At 34.9% G+C, this 25,620-nt stretch overlaps 1 protein-coding gene across 4 annotated transcripts in view; it reads left to right on the plus strand.

The window, feature by feature from the left end:
* The window catches only part of STXBP4 (syntaxin binding protein 4), a 213,573-nt gene that overhangs the window by 41,682 nt on the left and 146,271 nt on the right, over positions 1-25,620 (plus strand). For all 4 annotated transcript variants that reach the window (XM_082371880.1, XM_082371882.1, XM_082371883.1 and 1 more), the window contains 3 exons: positions 2,954-3,048; positions 21,141-21,237; positions 23,602-23,693. In XM_082371880.1, the coding sequence (XP_082228006.1) occupies positions 2,954-3,048; positions 21,141-21,237; positions 23,602-23,693 (284 nt within the window). The remainder of the gene's footprint in view (positions 1-2,953; positions 3,049-21,140; positions 21,238-23,601; positions 23,694-25,620) is intronic.

Raw genomic sequence — 25,620 nt, forward strand, 5'->3', positions numbered from 1 at the left:
AGATGTTTCTGGGGAGAATAAAAAAGCAAAGTCAACTCTAAATTAACTCTGGGTAACTTACATACCTTGTGATTTGTCTGTTATAAGTAGTTAATTATAGATTGTTCCCAAATTAGATCCTTAACCAACACATCTAGACTCCTTCAGCCAGCTGGTATTTATTAAAAAATATAAACGAGTTTTAATGTTAACCTCAACAAAAATAAACTTAATGAGGCAAGTCTACCCCTGTTCTCATCTCAAAAGCATTCCAAAGTGTAAAACTGGTTAGAATGTTTAAAATCCACATTATACTTGAGTATGTTTTTCGAAACTATTCTGTTATATAAATTTCTTATTTCAAAATCCAGAGTTGTTTACTACTGCCATACGCTGAATAATGCGTGAGTTTGTGAGTGAGCTAAAAACATGCTAAAGACATTCCTAAGGAAATCAGTAAAGAATTACTACGTGAAAAAATACGATCATTAACTTTACCACCACACAAGCCTTAATTCTCCTGCAGTAAGGCTTTTAAAACTGAAAACTAGTGATGAGGAAAAATATCCATGGTGAGGGTTCATGGTATTAACTAAATGGTATTGATCCTACCCTTATAAAACATTTCCTTTCTTCTGCTCCTAAAAAGAGGAATAGAAAGGGAAGATCCAAGGGAATAATAAGCCATACTTTGAAAATTCTCACCCCCCTCCCCCAGAGAGGAGCAAATAAAGACCCCAAGGCTGAAAGTGAGAGAGGACACCGGCAAATGAGGAAAACTGTCTGTGGGGGAGCTTTTCAGGTCAAGCTACCTTGAATTAACAAAGCATTCTGGATTTATGTCCACATCCTCCTAAGGTTTTGGCTCAAAGGTAAAGATTTAGGGGAAGTTTGGTTAGAAGAAAGTGAGATTTTGTTAAGCCATGATTGCATATTGTTAAATGGGGAGTTAGTATAAGTTTACATTAAATCTCCTATTTAATCTCTGTGTGTCTGTGTTACTATTAACACTACTTTATAGTTTTCATAGTAGTTTTCTATGATTTTTAATTTAGCTTTACAATTCCTGTAAGGTGATCTGTTTTATTCTTCCTACTTTACAGATGAGAAAACTGATGATGAAAGATATTGACACATTTAAGAAATTGTCTTCAGGAGTCATAAGAGATTAGAATCCTAACATGGTCACCTACTAGTTGTCTGATCTTGGGCTAGTTTCTTTACCCTTTTGGGCCTTAGTCTCATCATTCTTGGGTTGGAAATAATAACACCTGTGTCACTGTGGTTACTGTAGAGATTAAATGAGCCTATATGTATAAAGTACTTAGTGCAATGCCTGGCTAAAAGTAAGCATAAATAAGAGTTAATCTTCTGTTATTTCCACTGTTGCACATAGCAAATTTTTATGCTTAGATGTAGGAACACATAAGTGAGGACCCACGCCTTGGTGTGAGTCCCTATCCCTCCCTCTCTTTTGTCTTCTCTCTATGCCTTCCACACACACTTGAATTGAGTAATTCACACCCAGGGTTAGTCTTGGTCTGAGATCATAATTAGGTTAGCTTGGGTCCACCTTGTGTTACTGTGCCTTAATGATAGGTCAGGCACCAGACTGAAAGTCATTGTCAAGCCTCACACGTCCAAACCCTAAAAATGAAAGATAAGGTTTGACTTACCCGCTATTTGGGCTTCCATACCACTTCACTCCATGCTGATATTTTATGCTACACTTTAGGTTTGGCACAAAATTTCTCTTAAGAGGAAAAAATTTTTATATGTATAATATATTTTTAGCCCTTGGCCAACAATTAGGTATCACAGCAACTAAGGCGTCTTTGTTGCTTTTGTCAAAATTGTAAAAATTTTATTATACTAAAATCAGTCTTTCTCTAGGTTTGAATTCCATTTGAAGCTAAAAGTCAGTAACCATTATTTTTTTCATGATCTTGACACCTATAAGCTATATTCAAGATTTTACATAGAATGTTAAGGAAGCGTTAAAGGTTTAGAGGAAGACTATTTATTTTCCTATGCACTTCTTATGTTCTTAAGAAAGAGAATGCAAATCATTTTGTACTTAGAGACAGATGCTCTGAGAAATAAAAAAAAATTAAAACACTGCATAAAAATGTGACATTTTAAAAAGTTTTTTCTCTTCCTCTTGTTTCTATGTAGAACTAGTAAAATACCATTTAAAATTGTATTTAGAATGGTGACAATTTAGATATAAGGATTGACATGAATTGCAGGAATTTGTTTGAGAAACTTTGGCATATTAAGGCAAATAATTTTTCAAGTTCTAGTCACTTGTGACACTCGTTTTTTACTCATGCAACAAGGACAAAACTCGTCTAAATAATCAGGGTAGACTGAGAAGGCGTTAGAGAATGGGTGAGAGGTGTATGACACTCAACTCTTGAGAATCCATTTATGCTACTTGGAATATAACTTCTGTAAAATAAGAAATAGGATTTTTAGTTCAAGAAGTTCTGAGCCTATATCGTACTTTATGTGCAAACTTGAAACAGTTTGCATTTGTGAGTTTTTCCATAGTACCTCCAGAACTCATGGAGCAAAACCACTTTTGCCAGAGAAAAATCATGACCTTTTAAAATTTCTAATATGATTTTGCTTATTTTGGAAGAAAAAAAAAGACTTTTTATTTTGCAATTAGTAAGCCGTTGTGATGACAAGGTAAGTGGTGGGATGTATGTTTGTTGTATTAATATTTCTGTGGGACTTAATGCATAATTGGCCACTCTTTTTATATCATGTCTTTTAAGGCTTAAGTGAAGCTGGTTTATATAATACATTTTAGATTTAAAGAACAAAAAATCATGAAAACAAAAGTGAAAACTGTCAACTGATTAGCCAGAATTCTTTTTGAACCTCAGGAGCCCAGAACACATCCTGTCAAATGAGAAGTTCTATTCCAATTAAATTCCCAATTAACGTGTACCCTGTTGTCTCGTAGATATTGCCCCTGTGTTGACTGATAATTATGGGCCACAAGGAAAGAAGATTTCCCTAAATCCCTCTGTTCGCCTTAAAGTAGAGAAACTGGAAATGGTAAATACTTGAAATTTTCATTTTTCTTCCATAAAACAACAGCAAGGAAGTATTCTCATTCTTTGTGAGGATAAGGGATTGGAGCCATTAGTTTCTTGAAGAGTTATCGATTTACAGTTAAATGAATGGCAGTTTGGGTTTAAACTGTTTAATTCATGTTTAATTTGGGCAGTTCATGGTGGTTCCGTAGTACAAAATAGAAATAAAACCTTTTATAACTAAATTGACCTTCAAATTAATCAGTTTCCTCCTGTGTAGGAATGAGACAAATGTGATGTTTTACAATATAGAATCAAAGGAAACATGGGATAAATTATGACAAAGTGTAGTAGACTTCAAATACGTAATGGCAATAAGTGCAAGGAAGTAATATTCTATTACTCAATTGTTTAAAAAGTGAATGGAAACTAAATCCTAAAGAACAAAATAGAAGCCTGCTAGATATAAAGAAGATGGTAGCAATGTACTAAATAGTATTATATTGAGAGTTTCTGTATATAAAAGAAACATAAGATGATTAAAAAAGAAAAATTATAAGCAGAAAAGGATTTTAAAACTTTTCCTCTCAGGTTCACAGCCTCTACTTTCCTGTCAGTTTTTGTGGATAATGATTTTTTACACTTTTAGGAACAGTATGAGAATGCATAGCTGGAATAAATATGCATTACCATTCATTCACATATTCAGACCTTTGCATGGTCCTATAGTAATACCCTTTTCAGTGCCAGTTTGAATCTTACTCTTTGTTCAAATTCTGACTCAATTCCAACTCCTTTGTACAGCTCCTTGCTAACTTTTATAGTTCAGGCCAATATTGCCATATTTTGCACATCTGTAGCACTGAACATTATTTTGCAGTATCCTGTAATCTTCTGTGTTTTGTTTTATCAGTAAGTCAAAGCTTACAATCTCTGTGTACCTACCACCATTTAAACACCTGGTTTGTGCTTTATAAAATTGTCTTATTAATTAGGTACTTGAGATGTCTCCTTCTTATCTTCGAAATCCTGAGTATCTTTCCCTATGTTTTACTTTCTTTTTATTTGTGGCTGAAATGTAAGTTCTGGATAATAGCAAGTTTTACAATCAGTTAATAATAACATTTTCCAAAAATAGAATGTTTGAGGTTTAAAAACATATCTATTAATATCTAAAAATGAATAATTACTGTTTTTTAATGATATTGCTGTAGTATACATTTTTGAACATCCAAGATTTAATACTAACCATTCCTCTGGATAAGGAGAAAACTATTCAGCTAATGACTTTACCTGGCAGTCTTTATTCTTTGACTCAGTTTAAATTTTCCTAGCACATGATATTTTTAAAATGTGATTAATTTTCTTAGAGATATGAAAATCATCTAAATTTATATTGATTCTGAGAAATATGAGCTGCTTGCATATTGAGTATTCCACTTTTGGTCCTCCTTTGAGCCTTAGCAAATTGATTTTTGTAGAAACATAAAATGGCAGTTTTACAGCAAAGGATACCTACATTCTGTGTAAATTCAGCTTCCCTGCTTTTATTCTAAATATTTTTAGTGACTATATTTAGTAGAGCATTCTCTGTTTTCAGAGTTTGAAACTAAATTTCACTTAATAAAAATTTTTTTCTAAAATCCATATTAGCTTCTATCCACCCATACATTGCCTAAGCTACTCTTACTTTTTTGAATAGTTACATATTAATGTAATAATATCTGTATCACTTTAATTTGAAATAGATCCTTCTATTTTAGTTGCTACTTTGTAGACAAATTCAACTTTATTGTCCATTACATTTTTAACACATTTCCTATTTAGTAATAGATAAGGCCAATATGTTCAAATATTTAAAATGTAATAAAATTATATTTTTTTACTTTATCGCCTATAAGTATATTGCATATAGTATCTAGGAAATTGGTGATATAAAAGGTTTCACACAAGGAAAAGGTGTTGACTGATTATGTGGTTATTAAGTCATTAGCCAACACAGTACAATTTTTAAGAAAGGCAGAGAGGTTAGAATTTGATGAAGGAAATTACCTGTCAAGATGTATGTTTGTGGGGCATTGACTTCATGAAATCTTTCATGTTTTAGTAGTCGAGGTAGACACTTTTGTATCAGGATATACTGGAAAGTAATTTCTAGCACTGAACTAATACTGTGTGTCTCCTTTGATCCCACTGTTAAACTTATAAGTAGGTATGGTAAACATAGCAAATAGGGATATTTTTTTTAGTTGGCTTGAAGACGGAGAATTACTGCACCTTCTCGCTATCTATGTTTTTGTATCTGAGAAAGATGCTTTGGGATACAGATGCCATTTCGCTGATATTTACTTTACCTCTTGCCATTTATGTTACATTTGAAGAAAGCTGTAGTGAGCAATGGTATACCCAATGTCTGAATGTAGTTAATGAGGTGTTCTTTGTATTAGGTTGGGAAGTAGGTGACTAATATTATAAGGAAGTGACATTTTTTAGATTCATCATTTAGATATCAGAAAAAGTTAAGCACATTTATTTGTCCAATTAACAAATTTGCATTTTTGTTTATGGTGAAAAGATGACATTAGTTATACAAGAAATTATTGGAACCTCTTTTTAATCGAAAATAAATTACCTCCACTTTATTTTTTTTATTGAAGTATAGTCAATTTACAGTATTATATTAGTTTCAGGTGTACAGCATAGTGATTCAGTATTTTTGCAGGTTATACTCCATTATAGGTTATTACAAGATAATGGCTATAATTCCTTGTGCTGTACAGTAAATCTTTGTTGCTTATCTATTTTATATATAGTAGTTTATATCTATTAATCCCATACCTGAAATTTGTCCCTACCCTCCCTTCCTGCTTTTCTTTGGTAACCATAAGTTTGTTTTCTACACCTGTGACTCTGTTTCTGTTTTGCAAATACATTCATTTGTACTGTGTTTTAGATTGCACATGTAAGTGATATCACATAATATTTGTCTTTGACTTATTTCACTAAACATATTCTCTAGGTCAATCCATGTTGCTGCAAATGGCAGAATTTCATTCTTTTTTATGGCTGAGTGGTATTCCATTATATATACATTCACACACGCAATCACACAAACACACATCTTCTTAATCCAGTCATCTCTTCTTTTTTTATTTTTAACATCTTTATTGGAGTATAATTGCTTTACATTGTTGTGTTAGTTTCTGCTGTATAACAAAGTGAATCAGCTATATGTATACTTATATCCCCATATCCCCTCCCTCTTGCATCTCCCTCCCTCCCACCCTCCCTATCCCACCCCTCTAGGTGGTCACAAAGCACCGAGCTGATCTCCCTGTGCTATGCAGCTGCTTCCCACTAACTATCTATTTTACATTTGGTAGTGTATATATGTTGATGCCACTCTCTCACTTCGTCCCAACTTACCATTCCCCCTCCCCGTGTCCCTAAGTCCATTCTCTATGTCTGCGTCTTTATTCCTGTCCTGCCTCTAGGTTCTTCATGACCTTATTTTTTTTTAGATTCTATATATATGTGTTAGCATACGGTATTTGTTTTTCTCTTTCTGACTTACTTCACTCTGTATGACAGTCTCTAGGTCCATCCACCTCACTACAAATAACTCAATTTCTTTTTTTTTAGGCTGACTAATATTCCATTGTATATATATGTGCCACATCTTCTTTGTCCATTCATCTGTCAATGGACATTTAGATTGCTTCCATGTCCTGGTTATTGTAAATAGTGCTGCAATGAACATTGTGGTACATGACTCTTTTTGAATTATGGTTTTCTCAGGGTATATGCCCAGTAGTGGGATTGCTGGGTCGTATGGTAGTTCTATTTTTAGTTTTTTAAGGAACCTCCATACTGTTCTCCATAGTGGCTGTATCAATTTACATTCCCACCAACAGTGCAAGAGGGTTCCCTTTTCTCCACACCCTCTCCAGCATTTATTGTTTCTAGATTTTTTGATGATGGCCATTCTGACAGGTGTGAGGTGATATCTCATTGTAGTTTTGATTTGCATTTCTCTAATGATTAGTGCTGCTGAGCATCCTTTCATGTGTTTGTTGGCAATCTGTATATCTTCTTTGGAGAAATGTCTGTTGAGGTCTTCTGCCCGTTTTTGGATTGGGTTGTTTGTTTTTTTGATATTGAACTTCATGGGCTGCTTGTATATTTCGGAGATTAATCCTTTGTCAGTTGTTTCATTTGCAAATATTTTCTCCCATTCTGAGGGTTGTCTTTTCATCTTGTTTATGGTTTGCTTTGCTGTGCAAAAGCTTTTAAGTTTCATTAGGTCCCATTTGTTTATTTTTGTTTTTATTTCCATTTCTCTAGGAGCTGGGTCAAAAAGGATCTTGCTGTGATTTATGTCATAGAGTGTTCTGCCTATGTTTCCCTCTAAGAGTTTGATAGTGTCTGGCCTTACATTTAGGTCTTTAATCCATTTTGAGTTTATTTTTGTGTATGGTGTTAGGGAGTGTTCTAGTTTCATTCTTTTGCATGTAGCTGTCCAGTTTTCCCAGCACCACTTATTGAAGAGGCTGTCTTTTCTCCACTGTATATTCTTGCCTCCTTTATCAAAGATAAGGTGACCGTATGTGCGTGGGTTTATCTCTGAGCTTTCTATCCTGTTCCGTTGATCTATATTTCTGTTTTTGTGCCAGTACCATACTGTCTTGATTACTGTAGCTTTGTAGTATAGTCTGAAGTCCAGGAGCCTGATGCCTCCAGCTCCGTTTTTCTTTCTCAAGATTGCTTTGACTATTCATGGTCTTTTGTGTCTCCATACAAATTGTGAAATTTTTTGTTCTAGTTCTGTGAAGAATGTCATTGGTAGTTTGATGGGGATTGCATTGAATCTGTAGATTACTTTGGGTAGTAGAGTCATTTTCACAATGTTGATTCTTCCAATCCAAGAACATGGTATATCTCTCCATCTATTTGTATCATCTTTAATTTCTTTCATCAGTGTCTTATAGTTTTCTGCATACAGGTCTTTTGTCTCCTTGGGTAGGTTTATTCCTAGGTATTTTATTCTTTTTGTTGCAATAGTAAATGGGAGTGTGTTTCCTTAATTTCTCTCTCAGATTTTTCATCATTAAAGTATAGGAATGCAAGAGATTTCTGTGCATTAATTTTGAATCTTGCTACTTTACCAAATTCATTGATTAGCTCTAGTAGTTTTCTGGTAGCATCTTCAGGATTCTCTATGTATAGTATCATGTCATCTGCAAACAGTCAATCCAGTCATCTCTTGATGGCACTTGGGTTTCTTGCATGTCCTGGCTATTATAAATAGTGCTGCTATGAATATTGGGGTGCATGTATCTTTTCAAATTAGTGTTTTCATTTTTTCCAGATAGATACCCAGGAGTGGAATTTCTGGATCATATGGTAGTTCTATTTTTAGTTTTTTGAGGAACCTTTTTACTGTTTTCCACAGTGGCTGCACCAATTTACATTCCTTTCAACAGTGTAAAAGGGTTCCCTCTTCTCCATATCCTTGCCAACATTTGTTATCTGTAGGCTTTTTTGATGATAGCCATTCTGACAGGAGTGAGGTCATATCTTGTTGTTTTGATTTGCATTTTTCTTATAATTAGTATTGCTGAGTATCTTTTCATGTGCCTGTTGTCCATCTGTATGTCTTCTTTGGAGAAGTGGCTATTCCGGTGTTCTGCCCATTTTTTGATTGGGTTGTTTGTTTTTCGATATTGAGTTTGTGAGCGCTTTGTATATTTCAGATATTAACCCCTTTTCAGTTGCATTATTTGCAAATATTTTCTCCCATCCCATAGGTTGTTTTTTCATTTTGTTGATCGTTTCCTTTGCTTTACAAAAGCTTTTAAGTTTAATTAAGTTGCATTTGTTTATTTTTGCTTTTATTTCTTTTGCCTTAGGATACTGATCTAAAAGAATATTGCTATTACAATTTATGTCAAAGAGTGTTCTGCGTATGTTCTCTTCTAGGAGTTTTACAGTTTCTGGTCTTACATTTAGGTCTTTAAACCATTTTGAGTTTATTTTTGTATATGGTGTGATGGAATGTTCTAATCTCATTGTTTTACATGTGACTGTCCAGTTTTCCCAGCACCATTTATTGAAGAGATGGTCTTTTCTCCATTGTGTATTGTTGTCTCCTTTTTTGTAGATTAATTGACCATAAGTGCGTGGGTTTATTTCTGGGCTGTCTGTTCTATATCATTGATATATGTGTCTGCTTTTGTGTCAGTACCACACTGTTTTGATTACTGTAGCTTTTTAGTATAGTCTGATGTCTGGAAGAGTTATACCTTCAGCTTTGTTCTTTTTTTGCAAGGTCGTTTTGGCAGTTTGGGGTCTTTCATGGTTCCATATGAATTTTATGATTGTTTGTTCTAGCTCTGTAAAAAATGTTCTGGTATTTTGATAGAGATTGAATTAAATTTGTAGATTGCTTTGGATAGAATGGCCATTTTAACAATATTAATTCTTCCAGTCCAAGAGCACAAGATATGTTTCCACTTCTTTATATCAGCTTCAATTTCTTCATCATTGTTTTATCGTTTTCAGAGTATATGTCTTTCACCTCCGTGGTTAGGTTTATTCCTAGGTATTTTATTCTTTTTAATGTGATTTTAAAGAGGGTTTTTTTTTTACTTTCTGTTTCTGATATTTCATTATTAGTTTATAGACCACAGCAGAATTATGTATATTAATCTTTTATCCTGCTACCTTGTTGAAATCATTTATTAGTTCTAATAGTTTTCTGTGGAGACTTTAGGGCTCTCACTATGGAGTATCATGTCATCTGCAAATAGTGACAGTTTTACCTTTTCACTTTCAATTTGGATAATTTTTATTTCTCTTTCTGGTCTGTTAGCTGTGGCTAGGACTTTTAATACTATGTTAAGTAGAAGTGGTGAGAGTGGGCATTCTTGTCATGTTCCTGAATTTAGTGGGAAGGCCTACAGCTTTTCACCAGTGAGTATTATGTTGGCTGTGGGTTTCTTGTAAATGGCCTGTATTATGTTCAGATATGTTCCCTCTAGTCCCACTTTGGCAAGAGTTTTTATCATGAATGCATGTTGTATTTTGTCAAATGCTTTTTCTGCATCTTTTGAGATGATCATGTGGTTTTTGTCTTTCCTTTTGTTAATGTGGTGTATCACATTGATTGATTTGCATATGTTGAACCATCCTTGTGCCCCTGGAATGAATCCAACTTAATCATGGTGTATAATCCTTTTTATGTATTGCTGGATTCGGTTTGCTAATATATTTTTGAGGACTTTTGCATCTATAGTCATCAAAGATATTGACATGTAATTTTCTTTTTCTTGTGGTGTCTTTGTCTGGTTTTGGTATCAGGGTAATAGTGGCCTCCTAGAATGAATATGGCAGTGCTCCCTCCCCTTCAATTTTTTTGGAATAGTTTGAGAAGGATAGGTATAAGTTCTTTATATGTTTTGGTAGAATTCCCTAGTGAAGCTGCTTGGTCCTGGACTTGTTTGCAGGGAGTTATTTTATTACAGATTCTATTTCACTTCTAGTGATTGTTCATTCAAATTGTCTGTTTCTTCTTGACTCAGTCTTGGCAGGATGTATGTTTCTAGAAATTTGTCCATTTCTTCTAGATTGTCCAATTTGTTGGCATATAACTGTACATAGTATTCTCTTATGATTTTTTGTATTTCTGTGATATCAGTTGTTATTACCCCTCTTTGATTTCTTTATTTGTTTATTTGGGTCCTCTCTTTTCTTCTTAGTGCCTAAGTAGAGGTTTGTCAATTTTGTTTATCCTTTTAAAAAAACCAGCTCTTGGTTTTATTGACCTTTTCTATTGTCTTTTTGATCTCTATTTTATTTCCTCTGTGATCTTTATTATTTCCTTCCTTCTTCTGACTTTGGCTTTGTTTATTCTTTTTCTAATTCTTGCAGATGGTAGGTTAGGTTGTTTGTTTGAGATTTTTCTTGTTTCTTGAGGAAGGCCTGTATCACTATGAACTTTCTTCTTAGAACTGCTTTTTCTACATCCCAAAGATTTTGTAAAGTTGTGTTTTCATTTTTATTTGTCTCAGGGTATTTTCTGATTTCTTCTTTGATTACATCATTGACCCATTGGTTTTTTTAATAACATGTTGTTTACTCTCCACGTGTTTGTTCTTTTCACTTTTTTTCTTTCTGTGGTTGATTCCTAGTTTCAGACCGTTGTGATCAGAAAAGGTGCTTGATATAATTTTTACCTCTAAATTTGTTGGGACTTCTTTTGTGTTCCAGTATGTGGTCTATCATAGAGAACATTGCTTGTGTGCTTGAAAAGAATGTGTATTCTGCTTTTTGTGGAGTATGCAGTAGATATTGATTAAATCCAACTCTATTGTATCATTTAGGACCTTATTGCCTTATTGATTTTCTGTCTGCATGATTTGTCCATTGATGTCAGTGGGGTGTTAAAGTCTCCTACTGTTATTGTATTATTGTCAATTTCTCCCTTTATGTCTGTTAGTATTTGCTTTATATATTTAGGTCCTCCTGTTATAGGGTGCTTATGTTAATGATTGTAATGTCCTCTTCTTATACTGATCCCTTTATTATTATATAATGTCTTTGTTTGTCTTTTGTTATAGCCTTTGTTTTAAAGTCTATTTTGTCTGATACACATATTGTTACCCCACTTGTCATTTTCATTTACATGAAATAGCTTTCTTTCATCCCCTCACTTTCAGTCTGTATGTCTCTTTAGCCCTGAAGTGTGTCTTTTGGTAGGCAACATATTGAAGGGTTTTGTTTTTTTTAATCCAATCAGCCAGCCTATGTCCTTTTTTTAAAAATAAATTTACTTATTTATTTATTTATTTTTGGCTGCGTTGGCTCTTCATTGCTGCATGTGGGCGCTCTCTAGTTGCGGCGAGTGGCTACTCTTTGTTGCGATGCACGGGCTTCCCGTTGCGGTGGCTTCTCTTGTTGTGGAGCATGGGCTCCAGTAGTTGTGATGCATGGGCTCAGTAGTTGTGGCTCACGGTTTCTAGAGCACAGGCTCAGTAGTTGTGGTGCACGGGATTAGTTGCTCCACGGCATGTGGGATCTTCCTGGACCAGGGCTCGAACCTGTGTCCCCTGCATTGGCAGATGGATTCTTAACCACTGAGCCACCAGGGAAGTCCCCACCCTATGTCTTTTGATTGGAGTGTTTATTCCCCTGACATTTACAGTAATTATTGATAAGTAAGTACTTATTGCCATCTTATTACTTGTTTTCCAGTTGTTTTTGTAGTTCTTCTCTGTTCATTTCTTCTTTTTGTTTCTCCCATTGTGGTTTGATGATTTTCTTTAGTAGTATGCTTGGTTTCCTTTCTTTTTATTTTTTGTATATCTTTTGTAAATTTTTGATTTCTGGTTATAATGGGGTTCATATATGTTGATCCATAATTATATGTACTTCATTTAAACTGATAGTCATTTCAATTCAAACACATTCTAAAAGATATACATTTTTTACTCCCCTCCCCCATGTTTTGTGTTTTTGATGTCATATTTTACATCTTAATGCTTATCCCTTAACTGTTTATTGTAGTCAGAGTTTCTTTTACAATTTTTTGTCTTTTAATCTACTTATTTAAGTAATCTTCAATCCTTAATATATATCTGTCTTTTCTAGTGGGATTTACCCTTTCCTATAGATTCTTATTACGCTTCCATTTAGAAAAGATCCTTCAGGATTTATTTTAAGGTAGATCTGGTATTGCTGAATTCTTTTAGTTTTTGCTTGTCTGAAAAGTTCTCTCTCCTGTTCTAAATGATAATATTGCTCGGTAGAATCTCCTAGGTTGCAGAGTTTTCCCTTTCAGCACTTTGAATATATCATGCCACTCCTTTCTGGCCTGCAAAGTTTCTACAGGGAGATCCAACTGATAGCCTTATGGGAATTCCCTTCTTTATGACTTTCTTTTTCTCTTGCTGCTTTTAGAATTCTCTCTTCAACTTTTGTTGTTTTAATTATGATATATTTTAGTGTGGGTGTGTTTGGGTTCATCTTGTTTTTGAATCTCTGTGCCTCTTGTGCCTAGATATCTGTTTCCTTCTTTCAGTTTGGGAAATTTTACAGCCATAATTTCTTCAAATACATTTTTGATACCCTTCCTCTTTATCTTCTCCTTCTGGAACTCCTATAATGTGTATATTGGTACATTTCATGCTATCCCAGAGATGCCATATGTTACTTTTACTTTTTTTTTTTTTTTATTTGCCTTTCTGACTGCTGTTCTGATTGGATGATTTCCATTATTTTATCTTTCAGATCATGCATGCGTTCTTCTGTGTCATTTAGTTTGCCATTTGTTCCTTCTAGGGTATTCAGGGTGTTTTTTATTTCAGATATTTAATTATCTATTTTCGATTGGGTCTCTTTTTCTTTTTTGGCCAAGCCATGCAGCTTGTGGGATCTTAGTTCCCACACCAGGGATTGGACCTGCACCCTCGACAGTGAAAGCACGGAGTTGTAACCCCTGGACCACCAGGGAATTCCCTCAATTGGGTCTTTTTTATGTTTTCTAGTTCCTGTTAAGATGATCTGTGTTTAGATCGATTCTTTTCCCTAATTCAGTTAGCAATGTTTTGAACTCTTTATCTGGTAAATTATTTATTTCTGTTTCATTATTTATTTTTTCAGGGGTTTTCTCTTACTCTTTCAATTAAGAGTAGTTCCTCTGCCTTTTCATTTTAGTTAACTTTCTCTGTCTCTAGGAATTTTGGTGTAACAGTTATCCATTGTGGTCTTGAGGGCATGTTCTTATTTGAGAGCATCGCTGTGCTGACTGCGTGTGCCCAGTGCCTTTAATGGAAGGGCTGGATTTGATGTGGATGCCAGTCACATCTTTCCTCAGGGTGTGCTGGCAGCTGTCACCTTGGTAGGGCCTGTGGCTGGTGATGGAGGAGCTAAAGTCTGTGCAGGGTGTGAGGTGGGACTTCTCTGCTCACTGGCTGTCACCACCCTGTCAGGGGCAGGATTTGCTCCCAAGTTGCTGGAGTAGAATCCCTGAGGGTCGGGCTAGAGCTGGCTCTGTTCCCTTTAAGTATGTGTTTTTCCTTCTCCCTGCACTGGGGCCTTTGCCCCAAAGGAGGGGAATCCTGAAGCAAGTGGGGCCTGTGTGCTCACAGAGGTCTGATACTCTGCCTGTGTAGGCATCTACAGCTTCACTCAGATGCAATCCGTGGTCGCATCTTTTCCCTGGCTGTGGTCACCTGAGATCTAGTGTTGTACGGTGGCATGGAGTTAGTGGGGCTAGAGTGTTTGCTCAGCTTGGGCTGGCACACTTAGTGAGGCAGTCACAGGAAATCTGGCCACCACGCTACTATAAGAAATCTGGGCTGCTTCTAGGGCATCTCTTGAGTAAGCACCAACAATGGCTACAGCTGCCCTATCTGGGCTACACCCCACGCCCCCAGGTTGCCTCTGCATCCCTAAGTCAAGTCTTCTCCCAGGTCCTGGTTGCCCTAGATCCAGTGCCATGCTGTGGTGGAGAGTGAGTGAGGTGTTCTCTTTGCTTGGACTGGGAAGAATGGCAAGGTGGCAGCTGCTAGGGCAGACCTCTCTCCACCCTGCCTGGGGGCAGGCTAGCACCCACCCACTCCTCATGAGTGAGTCTAGGCTTCTCCAGCCTTTCTATCTGTTCCAGCAGTTCTCCAAGTGGCCAAGGGAGCTTGTCTCCTTTACATAGCACCCCAGGACTGGGACGCCCAGTCTGTGGCCCAACCCACTCACACCCCAGGATGAATATCCACACATGTGATCCCCCCTTTCCTCTGAGTTCCCTCCCATGCACACAGGTCCCAACCCAATCACTTTTCTTCCCATTCTATACAGGTACGGCATATCTTTCTTTCAGCCTTGGTTGTACAGGAGTCCTTCTACCAGTTTCCAGTTAGTTTTCCATGAGAATTTTTCCATATGTCGATGTATTTTTTATGTGTTTGTGGGGAAAGGTGAGCTCCATGTCCTCTTTCTCTGCCATTTTCATCTCCCATCAAATTACTTTCAATTTAAATTTATGAGCTTACGTCACTGACATGCTGTATTCTTGTAAATTTTTCTTTCAACAAAACTTCCATCTGTTACTAAGTTTAGCTCAGGAAAAATCTACACGGTAGTTAATTGCATTTTGCAATTTTATTATTACTTAATACAATAAGAATCACTGTATATTGAGTACCTTCTGTGATAGGTCTTTTGTTTGCATTATTTTTGTAAAATTGTTTTTATTTCTTTTTTTTTTAAAGGAAACTTTATTTTTATTTTTTTATTTTTGGCTGTGTTGGGTCTTTGCTGCTGCATGCAAGCTTTCTCGAGTTGTGGCGAGTGGGGGCTACTCTTCGTTGTGGTGCACGGGCTTCTCATTGTGGTGGTTTCTCTTGTTGCAGAGCATGGACTCTAGGCACACGGACTTCAGTAGTTGTGGCACGTGGGCTCAGTAGTTGTGGCCCATGGGCTCTAGAGTGCAGGCTCAGTAATTGTGGTGCACAGGCTTAGTTGCTCCACGGCATGTGGGATCTTCCTGGACCAGGGCTCGAACCCGTGTCCCCTGCATTGGCAGGCGGATTCTTAACCACTGTGCCACCCGGGAAGTCCCTGTTTTTATTTCTTTATAAAATATTTCTATTTTATTTCTTTATATGAGAGTATTAATCATATGCAAGAATGATTATATTTTATGTGTAGAGTTTAAAGATTAATAAAACAAATACACATATACTCCACCTCCCAGCTAAGAATGAGAATCTTTGACATTGCCTGTGTCTTTCTTCTTGATTGTATATACCTCTTTCCCCAAGAGGTAACTCTATTCCAAATGTTGAGTATCATTTATATGCTTTTTAAAAGTTGATTACTAAAATATTAATAAGGTCAAAGAGTTTATTTACCTTCAACCTAACTTAAGGTATTGTTAAAATTTTCCTTCTGTTTCTTCATCTCCTGGAAAAATGTTTGGCTCATAGTATATGCTCAGAAAATAATTGTTCGATTGGTGTATTGTTTTCTAAAGTAATTCTACCAATTTTCATTCCTACTAGTCTTATGCAAGAGTTCCCACTGCTCCACATTCTTTACATTTAGTCTAATTATAATGCATTTTGAGTTCTTTCTACCATCTTATTTAAAATATTTTTTCTTTGTTCTTGTTTTTAATCCCTTTTTTACCCCATGTTTACTATATTTTTTTGGTTTGATTATATTTGATTTTTTGGTTGGTGGTTTTTGCATTTTATTTTTTTTCTCCCCCGTCTTATTTAGAAATTGTACCTTCTCTTGCTAATCTTTTAGTGATTACCTTAAAATTTTAACATTCATCTTTAACTTAGTCTAAAGTTAATCAGAATCTTTACCCTTCTTTCAAATATACAAGGTGCTTATAATACTTTAACTCTGATTAGCCTCTTCCGAACTTACATGCTTCTTTTTGCCCAGTATTTTAGCTTTAGTGATGCATTGTTTTTCTAATTCACTGTCTTTCTTTGCAGTCACCTGCTATTTCAGTCACATAACCACTGAGTTTCTAATTTATTTTCTACCTAGTATTTTTATAATAATATCTTGTTCCTAATTTTATTCTTGATTCACCTTTTTTTACTTAAGAAAGATAAACAAAATGTAATACATACATACAATGGACTATTATTGGGCCGTAAAAGGAATGAAGTTCTGATATATGCTATAACATAGACAAACCTTGAAACATTAAGCTAAGTGAAAAGAGCTAGGCACAAAAAGTTACATGATTCTATTTATATGAAATGCCCAGAATAGTCAAATCCATATAGACAGAAGATAGATTAGTGGTTGCCTGGGGCTGGCGGGATAGGGAAAAATAGCAAGTGACTGCTAATAGGTATGGGGTTTCTTTTGGGGGTAATGAAAATTTTCTAGAATTAGGTGATTGATGTACAACTATGTGAATGTACTAAAAGTCACTTAACTGTACACTAAAACAGTGAACTTTTTGTGAATTATATCTCAGTATATCTGTTATTAATAAAAAGTCACATTGATATATACAGTATGGTACCATTTATATAAAAATTAAAACTTAAAAATATTTTTTAAAACTATTCATCACATATATTTATAAAAATATGAAGTAATGATATAAAAGCACACTTGGGAACTATCCATGAGAAACTGCATAAAGAGAGATTGTAAGAAAGTGAAGTTGTGCCAAAAAGTGGGAGAAAATATTTGTAATGCACATAACATATACAATTTTGGTATCCAGAATATATGAAGAACTCCTAGAAATAAATCAGAAAAAGACCTGTCAATACTATTCCTAGGGTAGGAAGAAATTCCTAGAATTTCTTCCTACCCTAAAGAAATTTTTACCCATGTGCTGTAGTAGATGTGTACAAGAATGTTCATTGCTGGTAAGCAGAAAACCCCAATGTTCATCTAGAGGAGGATGGATTAATAAATTGTGGCATATTAATCTAATCAAATATTAGATCAGTCAACGTGAATGTATTAATGTTACAATACCATATAACCACGTGGATGAATGATGATTTTTACCCTTCACCTGTAGGGTAAAAAGACCAAGTTTTAGAAAACTATCAGTCACATTTTAATGAAGCTAAAAAACAGCAAAACAAAATAACATGTTAAGGATACATAGTATGTGACAAACCATTTTAAAATAAATAGTATGGGAATGACAATGACATCGAATGACATCGTTCCTTAGTAGTGGTTACCTCTAGTATAGTAGGAGAGGAGTATGTTACATAAATCAATAGTGTTAGCAATTGTGTGATTCTTTTTTTTAAACTTTTTTCTTTTTTTAAAAAATTAATTAATTAATTAATTAATTTTTGGCTGTGTTGGGTCTTCGTTTCTGTGCGAGGGCTTTCTCCATTTGTGGCAAGCGGGGGCCACTCTTCATCGCGGTGCGCAGGCCTCTCACTATCGTGGCCTCTCTTGTTGCAGAGCACAGGCTCCAGACGCACAGGCTCAGTAGTTGTGGCTCACGGGCCTAGTTGCTCCGCGGCATGTGGGATCTTTCCAGACCAGGGCTTGAACCCGTGTCCCCTGCATTGGCAGGCAGACTGTCAACCACTGCGCCACCAGGGAAGCCCAATTGTGTGATTCTTAAATGGATTCATGGATGTTTGAAAACGTATATATTTGTTACATGTATGTTTTTAGTATATTTCAAATATATAATAAAATGCTTGGCGAGAAGTACAGAAGGGGCTTTTGCAATGTTTTGTTACATTCAAAATCTGAAGTAAATATACTTAAATACTAAGCTTCAATGTACTATTATAACAAGTTTTAAAAGCGTGCAAAATATCTAAAATGTACAAAATAGAAGGCTGTTATATATTGATAATTTTTTAAAAGACATAGAACACTGTATATAGTATAATTTAATTCTTGCAAAAGATATATAATTTATTTTTTTACATATACAGGTGCTATATACATAGAAGAAATCAGGAAAATTATACACCAGTCGATTAATAGTGTTTGTCTCTGGAGGAGTGGTTCTCAAAAGCAGGGATGTGGTTTTTTTGCCTCAGGGGACATTTGGCAATGTCTGGGGACATTTTGGGTTTTTACAATTGGGAGAATGCCACCAAATTAAGAATCACTAACAAAAAATACTTCCTCAAACTTTACGTATGAAAATTTAAAACATATTGCTAAATAATTTATGTCAAAAACATTGCTAATAGACATATAAAAGAAGCTAAATCTCACTTGTAGTTAGGAGAATTCAAATTAACAAACAACATACTATTTCATATTCAACATATTGACAAAAATTAAAGTGTGAAAACAGCAAATGCTGTTAAGAATGTAGAAAAATAGAACTGCTTATATACTAGTGCTGTGCATAAATTGATACAACCAGTTTGGAGAGCAATTTTATAATATCTAAGAAATTTGACAGTATATATACCCTATGACTCAGCATTTCCTCTTCTAGGGATGTACTGTAGAGAAATTTTTACACATCTATATGAGGAGATGTGTAAAATGTCTTTTTATAAAAAACAGAGTGGAGTGATCATAAAAAGCCCATCAGTGAGAGAATGGATAATAAATTATAATACATTCATCCAGTTAGACACCATTTAAATTTAAAATAAGTGAACTAGTTTTGCAGTTAACAATATTGAGCAATTGTGAAATTGTAACATTGAGGTAAAAAATGAAAATAATTTGTAAGGTTATCCTTTTGTATTATACTATGCATGTAACATCATAAATGCACAAGAGTACATGTTATTAGGGGATAAATGTAGTAGTGGCATCAAATCATGCACAGGAAGGATATGCCAACCTTAGGATAGTGGTTCCTGCTGAGAAACAATGGAGAAAGCTTTCAACAAAGTCTATAATGTTTATTTCTTAAAAATATATACATATAAATTTCAAGCAAATACTAATGAGTATATACTTGATGATAAGAAGTAAATGGGTGTTCTTTGTATTATTCTCTTTCCTTTTTTTTTGGTGTATTTGGAACATTTTTTATGACTGAAGGAATATAATATCAAAAGTTAAGAATCATTATTCCATGTTATGCAAGGCAATGACTGTGTAGATAGGGCAGGAAGATGATGCTTGGTTAAAATGCTCTAGAATCACTTTTGAAGGAATCTTTCCTGATGTTTTCCCTTCCTTCTGTCTCCTTTTCTCACTGTGCCCAGCCACCTATACATTGACCAGTTTGGTTTTGCCACAGTACATCCTGTACACACTTCTATTAAATTACATATTGCACTAATTACATTTATTTACATGTTATCCTCTCCCTAGAGACCATAGCTCTTTGAGGTAGTGGCTATATCTTGTTTGTGTCCCTTTGTATAGTTTAGTGCCTAACAAATAGTAAGCACTAAATAAACACTTGGTAAATGAAGTGATGGATGACTGAACAGATTTCAAAGGAGGAAGGAATATATAAGGACAATTACTAGTATTAACCTTTACCTACATTTTAGTTTTGATGTTCTTACCAGAATCTGATAATAGGGCATCTAGTCAGTCCTTATTCATTAGTTAAGATTAGATTTTGCTATATATAACCTGAGAACCTAAAATAACAGTGGTTTCCCTTAGAAATTTATTCTTCTTACACCAAAAAGAAACCTGAAAGAAAGTAATCCAGGGCTGGCATGGAGGTTATACATGCTTTTAAGTATCTTTCTGCTCCACCATCTTTGTTGAGGTGGCTCATGAACCAAGATGACTACTTAAATTCCAGCCATCTTTTCTTTCTTCCCTCCTTTCTTTTCCTTCCTTCTTTCATCTTTTTTTTTCTTTTAATTAAGACCAAAGAGAGAAGGAAAAGGGACAAGAAGTACCTACCCCACTTTTGAAAGACTTACCAGAAGTTCCCTGCAAGCTCGCGTTATGTCTCCTGGGGTAGTTCATAGTCATATGGCCTTATCAAGCTGCAGAGTGGGCTGGGAAATATCTTTTAGCTGAATGACAATGATTCTAGCTAAAGATTTTTGTTCTGTTACTAAAGAACAAGGAGAGAATGGACACTGAAATTCAACTAGCAGGCTCTGAAATTTTAATTAGCTATGGGTACTAAAAAGAGAAGGTAGAGAGAAGAGGGTTCCAGAGAAAGCTTTTTAGTTTATTATTTATGTAAGCCTGCCCATAAACAAGCCAAAAATTAGAATTTTTTGTATTCCACCCAATTCCTGTCATCCTTAGTTTTGGTCTCAAATACAAGATAGCAACAAAATATCAGTGTTTTAGAGTGCTACTTAGAAAAATCAATGTTAAATCGGATTTATTAGGATTTCCTTGCTGTTTTTCTTCTGCCATGTCACATATTTTAAACTAAGAAATAGTTTGAATTTTGGTTCTAGGGATATGCTATTTGGCATCGGCCAAAGTGCTAGCCTTGGGGGAAAAAATGAGGTGGTGGTAGATCAAGAAGCTAATATTTTATGGAAAATTAATCCATAAATAGTCATCAGACTTTCTTTGATCATGGTCACTGTTCCTGATATTGATTCTTTTCACTGGATTGTAAAATAAAGTTGTAATGAAAAGTTTTATTCTTTGGAGATTTGAAAAATTGCTTCACATGAATCCTTTTCCTTCCAGGCTCTAAATTATCTTGGTATTCAGCCCACAAAGGAACAACACCAAGCCCTGAGACAGCAAGTGCAAGTAGACCCAAAGGGGACAGTGTCTTTTGGAGGTAATTTTTAGGTTCATCATGTGTGTCATCACAGAAACTTATTGTGGCCCATATTCATTGAGTGCCTCTTCTTTGGAAGGAGAGAAAGAAAAAGAAAACCACATCTATTTTAAGTTCCTTAATCAGTATTCTAAAGACTCAGATAGAATTATTCGTTTTACTGGGTCAGCAGAAAGGAGAACTTTCTTAGAATCTTTCAGCTTTAAAATATCATTCAATCATATTCTTTTTTATTTTTAATTTATTCCATAAACATTGCTTTAGTAATAACAAAAGAAACAGTACAAAATATAGAAGCCCTAGTTCTGCTACCATGAAATTATAATTTTTTTTCAGCCAGTATGATATAATAAATATTTCATGATGCTGTATAATAATTCTTATTTTTATTTTATAATTATTATTAAAGAGCAAATTGTTAACATATTCCATTGATATACTATAATATTAAGCTTTTCCACTATTGGGAATTTTGATGGTTTTTCATTAACTGACAATATAAATAATTCTATATTTAATATAGCTTTTTTTTCTTCTTTCTCTTAGGATAAATCCCCATAAGTGGCTTAGACTTTTGATATGTATTGATAAATTGTTTTCCAGAGACATTTTACACACATATTTGTTCTGCCACTAGTAATGTTTGAATGTAACAGTTTTTTGTATCCTTTACAGCATTAAGTATTTAATTTTTTCTTATAGAGTAGATGCAACATTGTATCATTTAAAAAACATCTGCATTGCTAAAGAAAGAAATTTGGGGGTTTGAAGTGGTGAAAAAAGATGTATTTGTTCTCCTCTGCTCTTGAAATCATACAATATAATGAGAACAAGAAACAGAAATACATGTAAAACCACAATGTATAAGGACAAAGTAGATGAGGAAAATAAATGAATTAGTGAGCAGAGGCCTGTAAAGTCCAAGTGTCTGAAGAAATAGGAGAATCACAACGGGAAACAAGCTGATTCCTGGAAAGGCTTAGGAATTGAAAACATTGCATACTTAAGGCTGTGTTAAGGAGCAATTATATATGCTGTTCCCTGCCCCCTCTCAAGTAATCCACAACTACCATCCCTTACCCTTGCAGAGGAAAATAAGTATATTCTCTTGAGAAATTAAACCAGATTGATTCTGGACCTATAGCTGCCAGCAGCTAAGGAATTTGGGGGTGTGTATGGTGAATTATCACTTACAACACACACCCAGATTGCTCAGTGATATTTGCAACCATGTGTATGCTCTGTAGGCAAGAGGTTGTAAGATTCTCTCTGAAGAACCTGAACAAAGTATCATAATAGCTGGCCACCTTATTGCTCTGTAGTGAAACCTGCTAGTTGACAAAGCGAGTTATGCACACAGAATTTCCAATCAACGATTTAGTGCCTGATTCGTCTTAAATATGAACACCAGACATTTGGAGAAATCCTCCAACATAAAATATAAAGCCCCAAAGTATCAGACAAATAGAAAAAGAGGAACTCAGAAAAAAGGGAAATATTACGAGAGCAGAAAAGAACTTCACGTAAACCATAATTAACATCTTTTTAAAAGATAAGCGAAACTAAGGCATCCATGCAGTAAGAGTAGGATACTGTAAAATAGGAACAATTAAAAGGATTATTGGAAACTAAAAATATAAGAACCAAATTTTTAAAAAATTGAAGTTAGATGGATGAACAGCTCACACTCCATGTCTGAAGAAGCGTATAGTTTGCTAGGTTGGCATCAGGCAGTGTTATATAACAAACAAGAGAATATGCCTTCGAGTCACACTTCAGTGGAATCTTGCTCTGCTACTTATTTGCCAAGTAGCCTTGGGAGGTTTAAGACAGTTAACTTATCTTAGCCCAAACTGAAAATGGAGAGGATGAGAAGAACTACCGCAGAAAATTCTCAAGATGAAATCGCAAAGGGCCATGCGTAGCATATAGAGGCTGTTATAGAAACATTTCCTGCTATTATTATTATTATTATTACTATTATTATTATTATTAAACCTCAGGTTCTTTCCGCTAGAAAAGCTGTAAATCATAATATTATCATATGTTTTAGAAAAAGTACTATTCATAATAAAAGAGTTGGAGAGATAGTTATGCCTGTGACATTTATTTGCTTCATTATCGTGTCTGATTTATTAACTTCAGCAAAGTTAAATGAAATGAGTGAAAACCAGTTTATCTCTTACTTCTAATGTGAACTTAAATTTATCTGTCACTTCAGTTAACACTATTTTAAGGTAATTTAAGTAATTTAAATTTTAAGCATTAGTTATAACACATAGCTTCAGCTTCATGTAGAAAAAGGTAAGGTTTGCTTAGATGAGGTTAAATGCTATATTCTTACGGAAATGTGTTCTATTTTAGATTTTGTCCAGGTTGCCAGAAACTTGTTTTGCTTGCATTTGGGTGAAGCAAATGTTGGTGCACATGAAATTTCCAACATATTAGACTCACAGGTAGAGTATGCCCTATAGAATTGTCTTGATTGCACTTAAATCATAAGTCTTAAATGTTATCTGTCATATATGTAGGCTTATTTCATTTTTTAATTTTTTTAAAAAATAAATTATGCAGACAATACATGCTTTTTGGATAAATATATAAAATACAGATAATTTAAAATCAAAAGTAAAATTTTACCTTGACCTCTTATATCCTCCTCTCTCACTATTCCTTCATGCTATTCCCATCTTTAAATTTACCACAGAAAAGTACTCATATCATAAGTGTAAACCCTCTGAAATTTTACAGTCTGAACCATCCTTGTGTAATCAGCATCCACATCAAGAAACATAACGTTAAAGAAACTACCAGGACCCTGATGTCTGTCTCCTACTCACCGAGTTCCTTTCTAATTACTAGCACTTGCCCTCCCCGCCCCCAGTCAAGGTAACAGCTACTCTTTTGCTTCTAACAACATAGATTGGTTTTGCTTTTTGTGCTTTACATAAAATGGAATTGTGAAGTCTGTTAACTTCGTAAGTCATTTGTTCTACAAACCTTTGATTACTTATATTGCCAAATCTTTCAGTCCTTTCCGTTATGAATTTTTGATACTGTTACATTATTAAGGAAGGTCTTCCCAATTTATATTATGTATTAACGTATTATATATAAATAACTTATTTTTGTTTATTCATGTGGTTGGGCCCCAAATGGATAACCACGTGCCCTTATTCCACCATCATTTATTCAATAACCATCCTTTTCCACTTTTGCCACTAATTTGAAATACAACTTTAATACATACTAAATTGCATCTGGATACACAGCTCTGTTTCTTTCCTTTTTTTTTTTTTAAACATCTTTATTGGAGTATAATTGCTTTACATTGTGTGTTCGTTGCTTCTGTATAACAGTGAATCAGCTATATGTATACATATATCCCCATATCCCCTCCCTCTTCCGTCTCCCTCCCACCCTCCCTATCCCACCCCTCTAGGTGGTCACAAAGCCCCGAGCTGATCTCCCTGTGCTATGCAGCTGCTTCCCACTAGCTATCTATTTTACATTTGGTAGTGTATATATGTCCATGCCACTCTCTCACTTCATCCCAGCTTACCCTTCCCCCTCCCCATGTCCTCAAGTCCATTCTCTACATCTACATCTTTATTCCTGTCCTGCCCCTAGGTTCTTCAGAACCTTTTTTTTTTTTTTAGATTCCATATATATGTGTTAGCATACAGTATTTGTTTTTCTCTTTCTGACTTATTTCACTCTGTATGACAGACTCTAGGTCCATCCACCTCACTACAAATAACTCAGTTTTGTTCCTTTTTATGGCAGAGCAATATTCCATTGTATATATGTGCCACATCTTCTTTATCCATTCGTCTGTCACTGGACACTTAGGTTGCTTCCATGTCCTGGCTATTGTAAACAGTGCTGCAATGAACATTGTGGTACATGACTCTTTTTCAATTATGGTTTTTTCAGGGTATATGCCCAGTAGTGGGATTGCTAGGTCATATGGTAGTTCTATTTTTAATTTTGTAAGGAACCTCCATACTGTTCTCCATAGTGGCTGTATCAATTTACATTCCCACCAACAGTGCAAGAGGGTTCCCTTTTCTCCACACCTTCTCCAGCATTTATTGTTTGTAGACATTTTGATGATGGCCATTCTGACCGGTGTGAGGTGATACCTCATTGTAGTTTTGATTTGCATTTCTCTAATGATTAGTGATGTTGAGCATCCTTTCATGTGTTTGTTGGCAATCTGTATATCTTCTTTGGAGAAATGTCTGTTGAGGTCTTCTGCCCATTTTTGGATTGGGTTGTTTGTCTTTTTAATATTGAGCTGCATGAGCCGCTTGTATATTTTGGAGATTAATCCTTTGTCAGTTGCTTCATTTGCAAATATTTTCTCCCATTCTGAGGGTT

Source organism: Balaenoptera borealis (assembly GCF_965194805.1).
Source record: "Balaenoptera borealis genome assembly, chromosome: 20".
In the NCBI taxonomy this organism is placed as follows: Eukaryota; Metazoa; Chordata; class Mammalia; order Artiodactyla; family Balaenopteridae; genus Balaenoptera; species Balaenoptera borealis.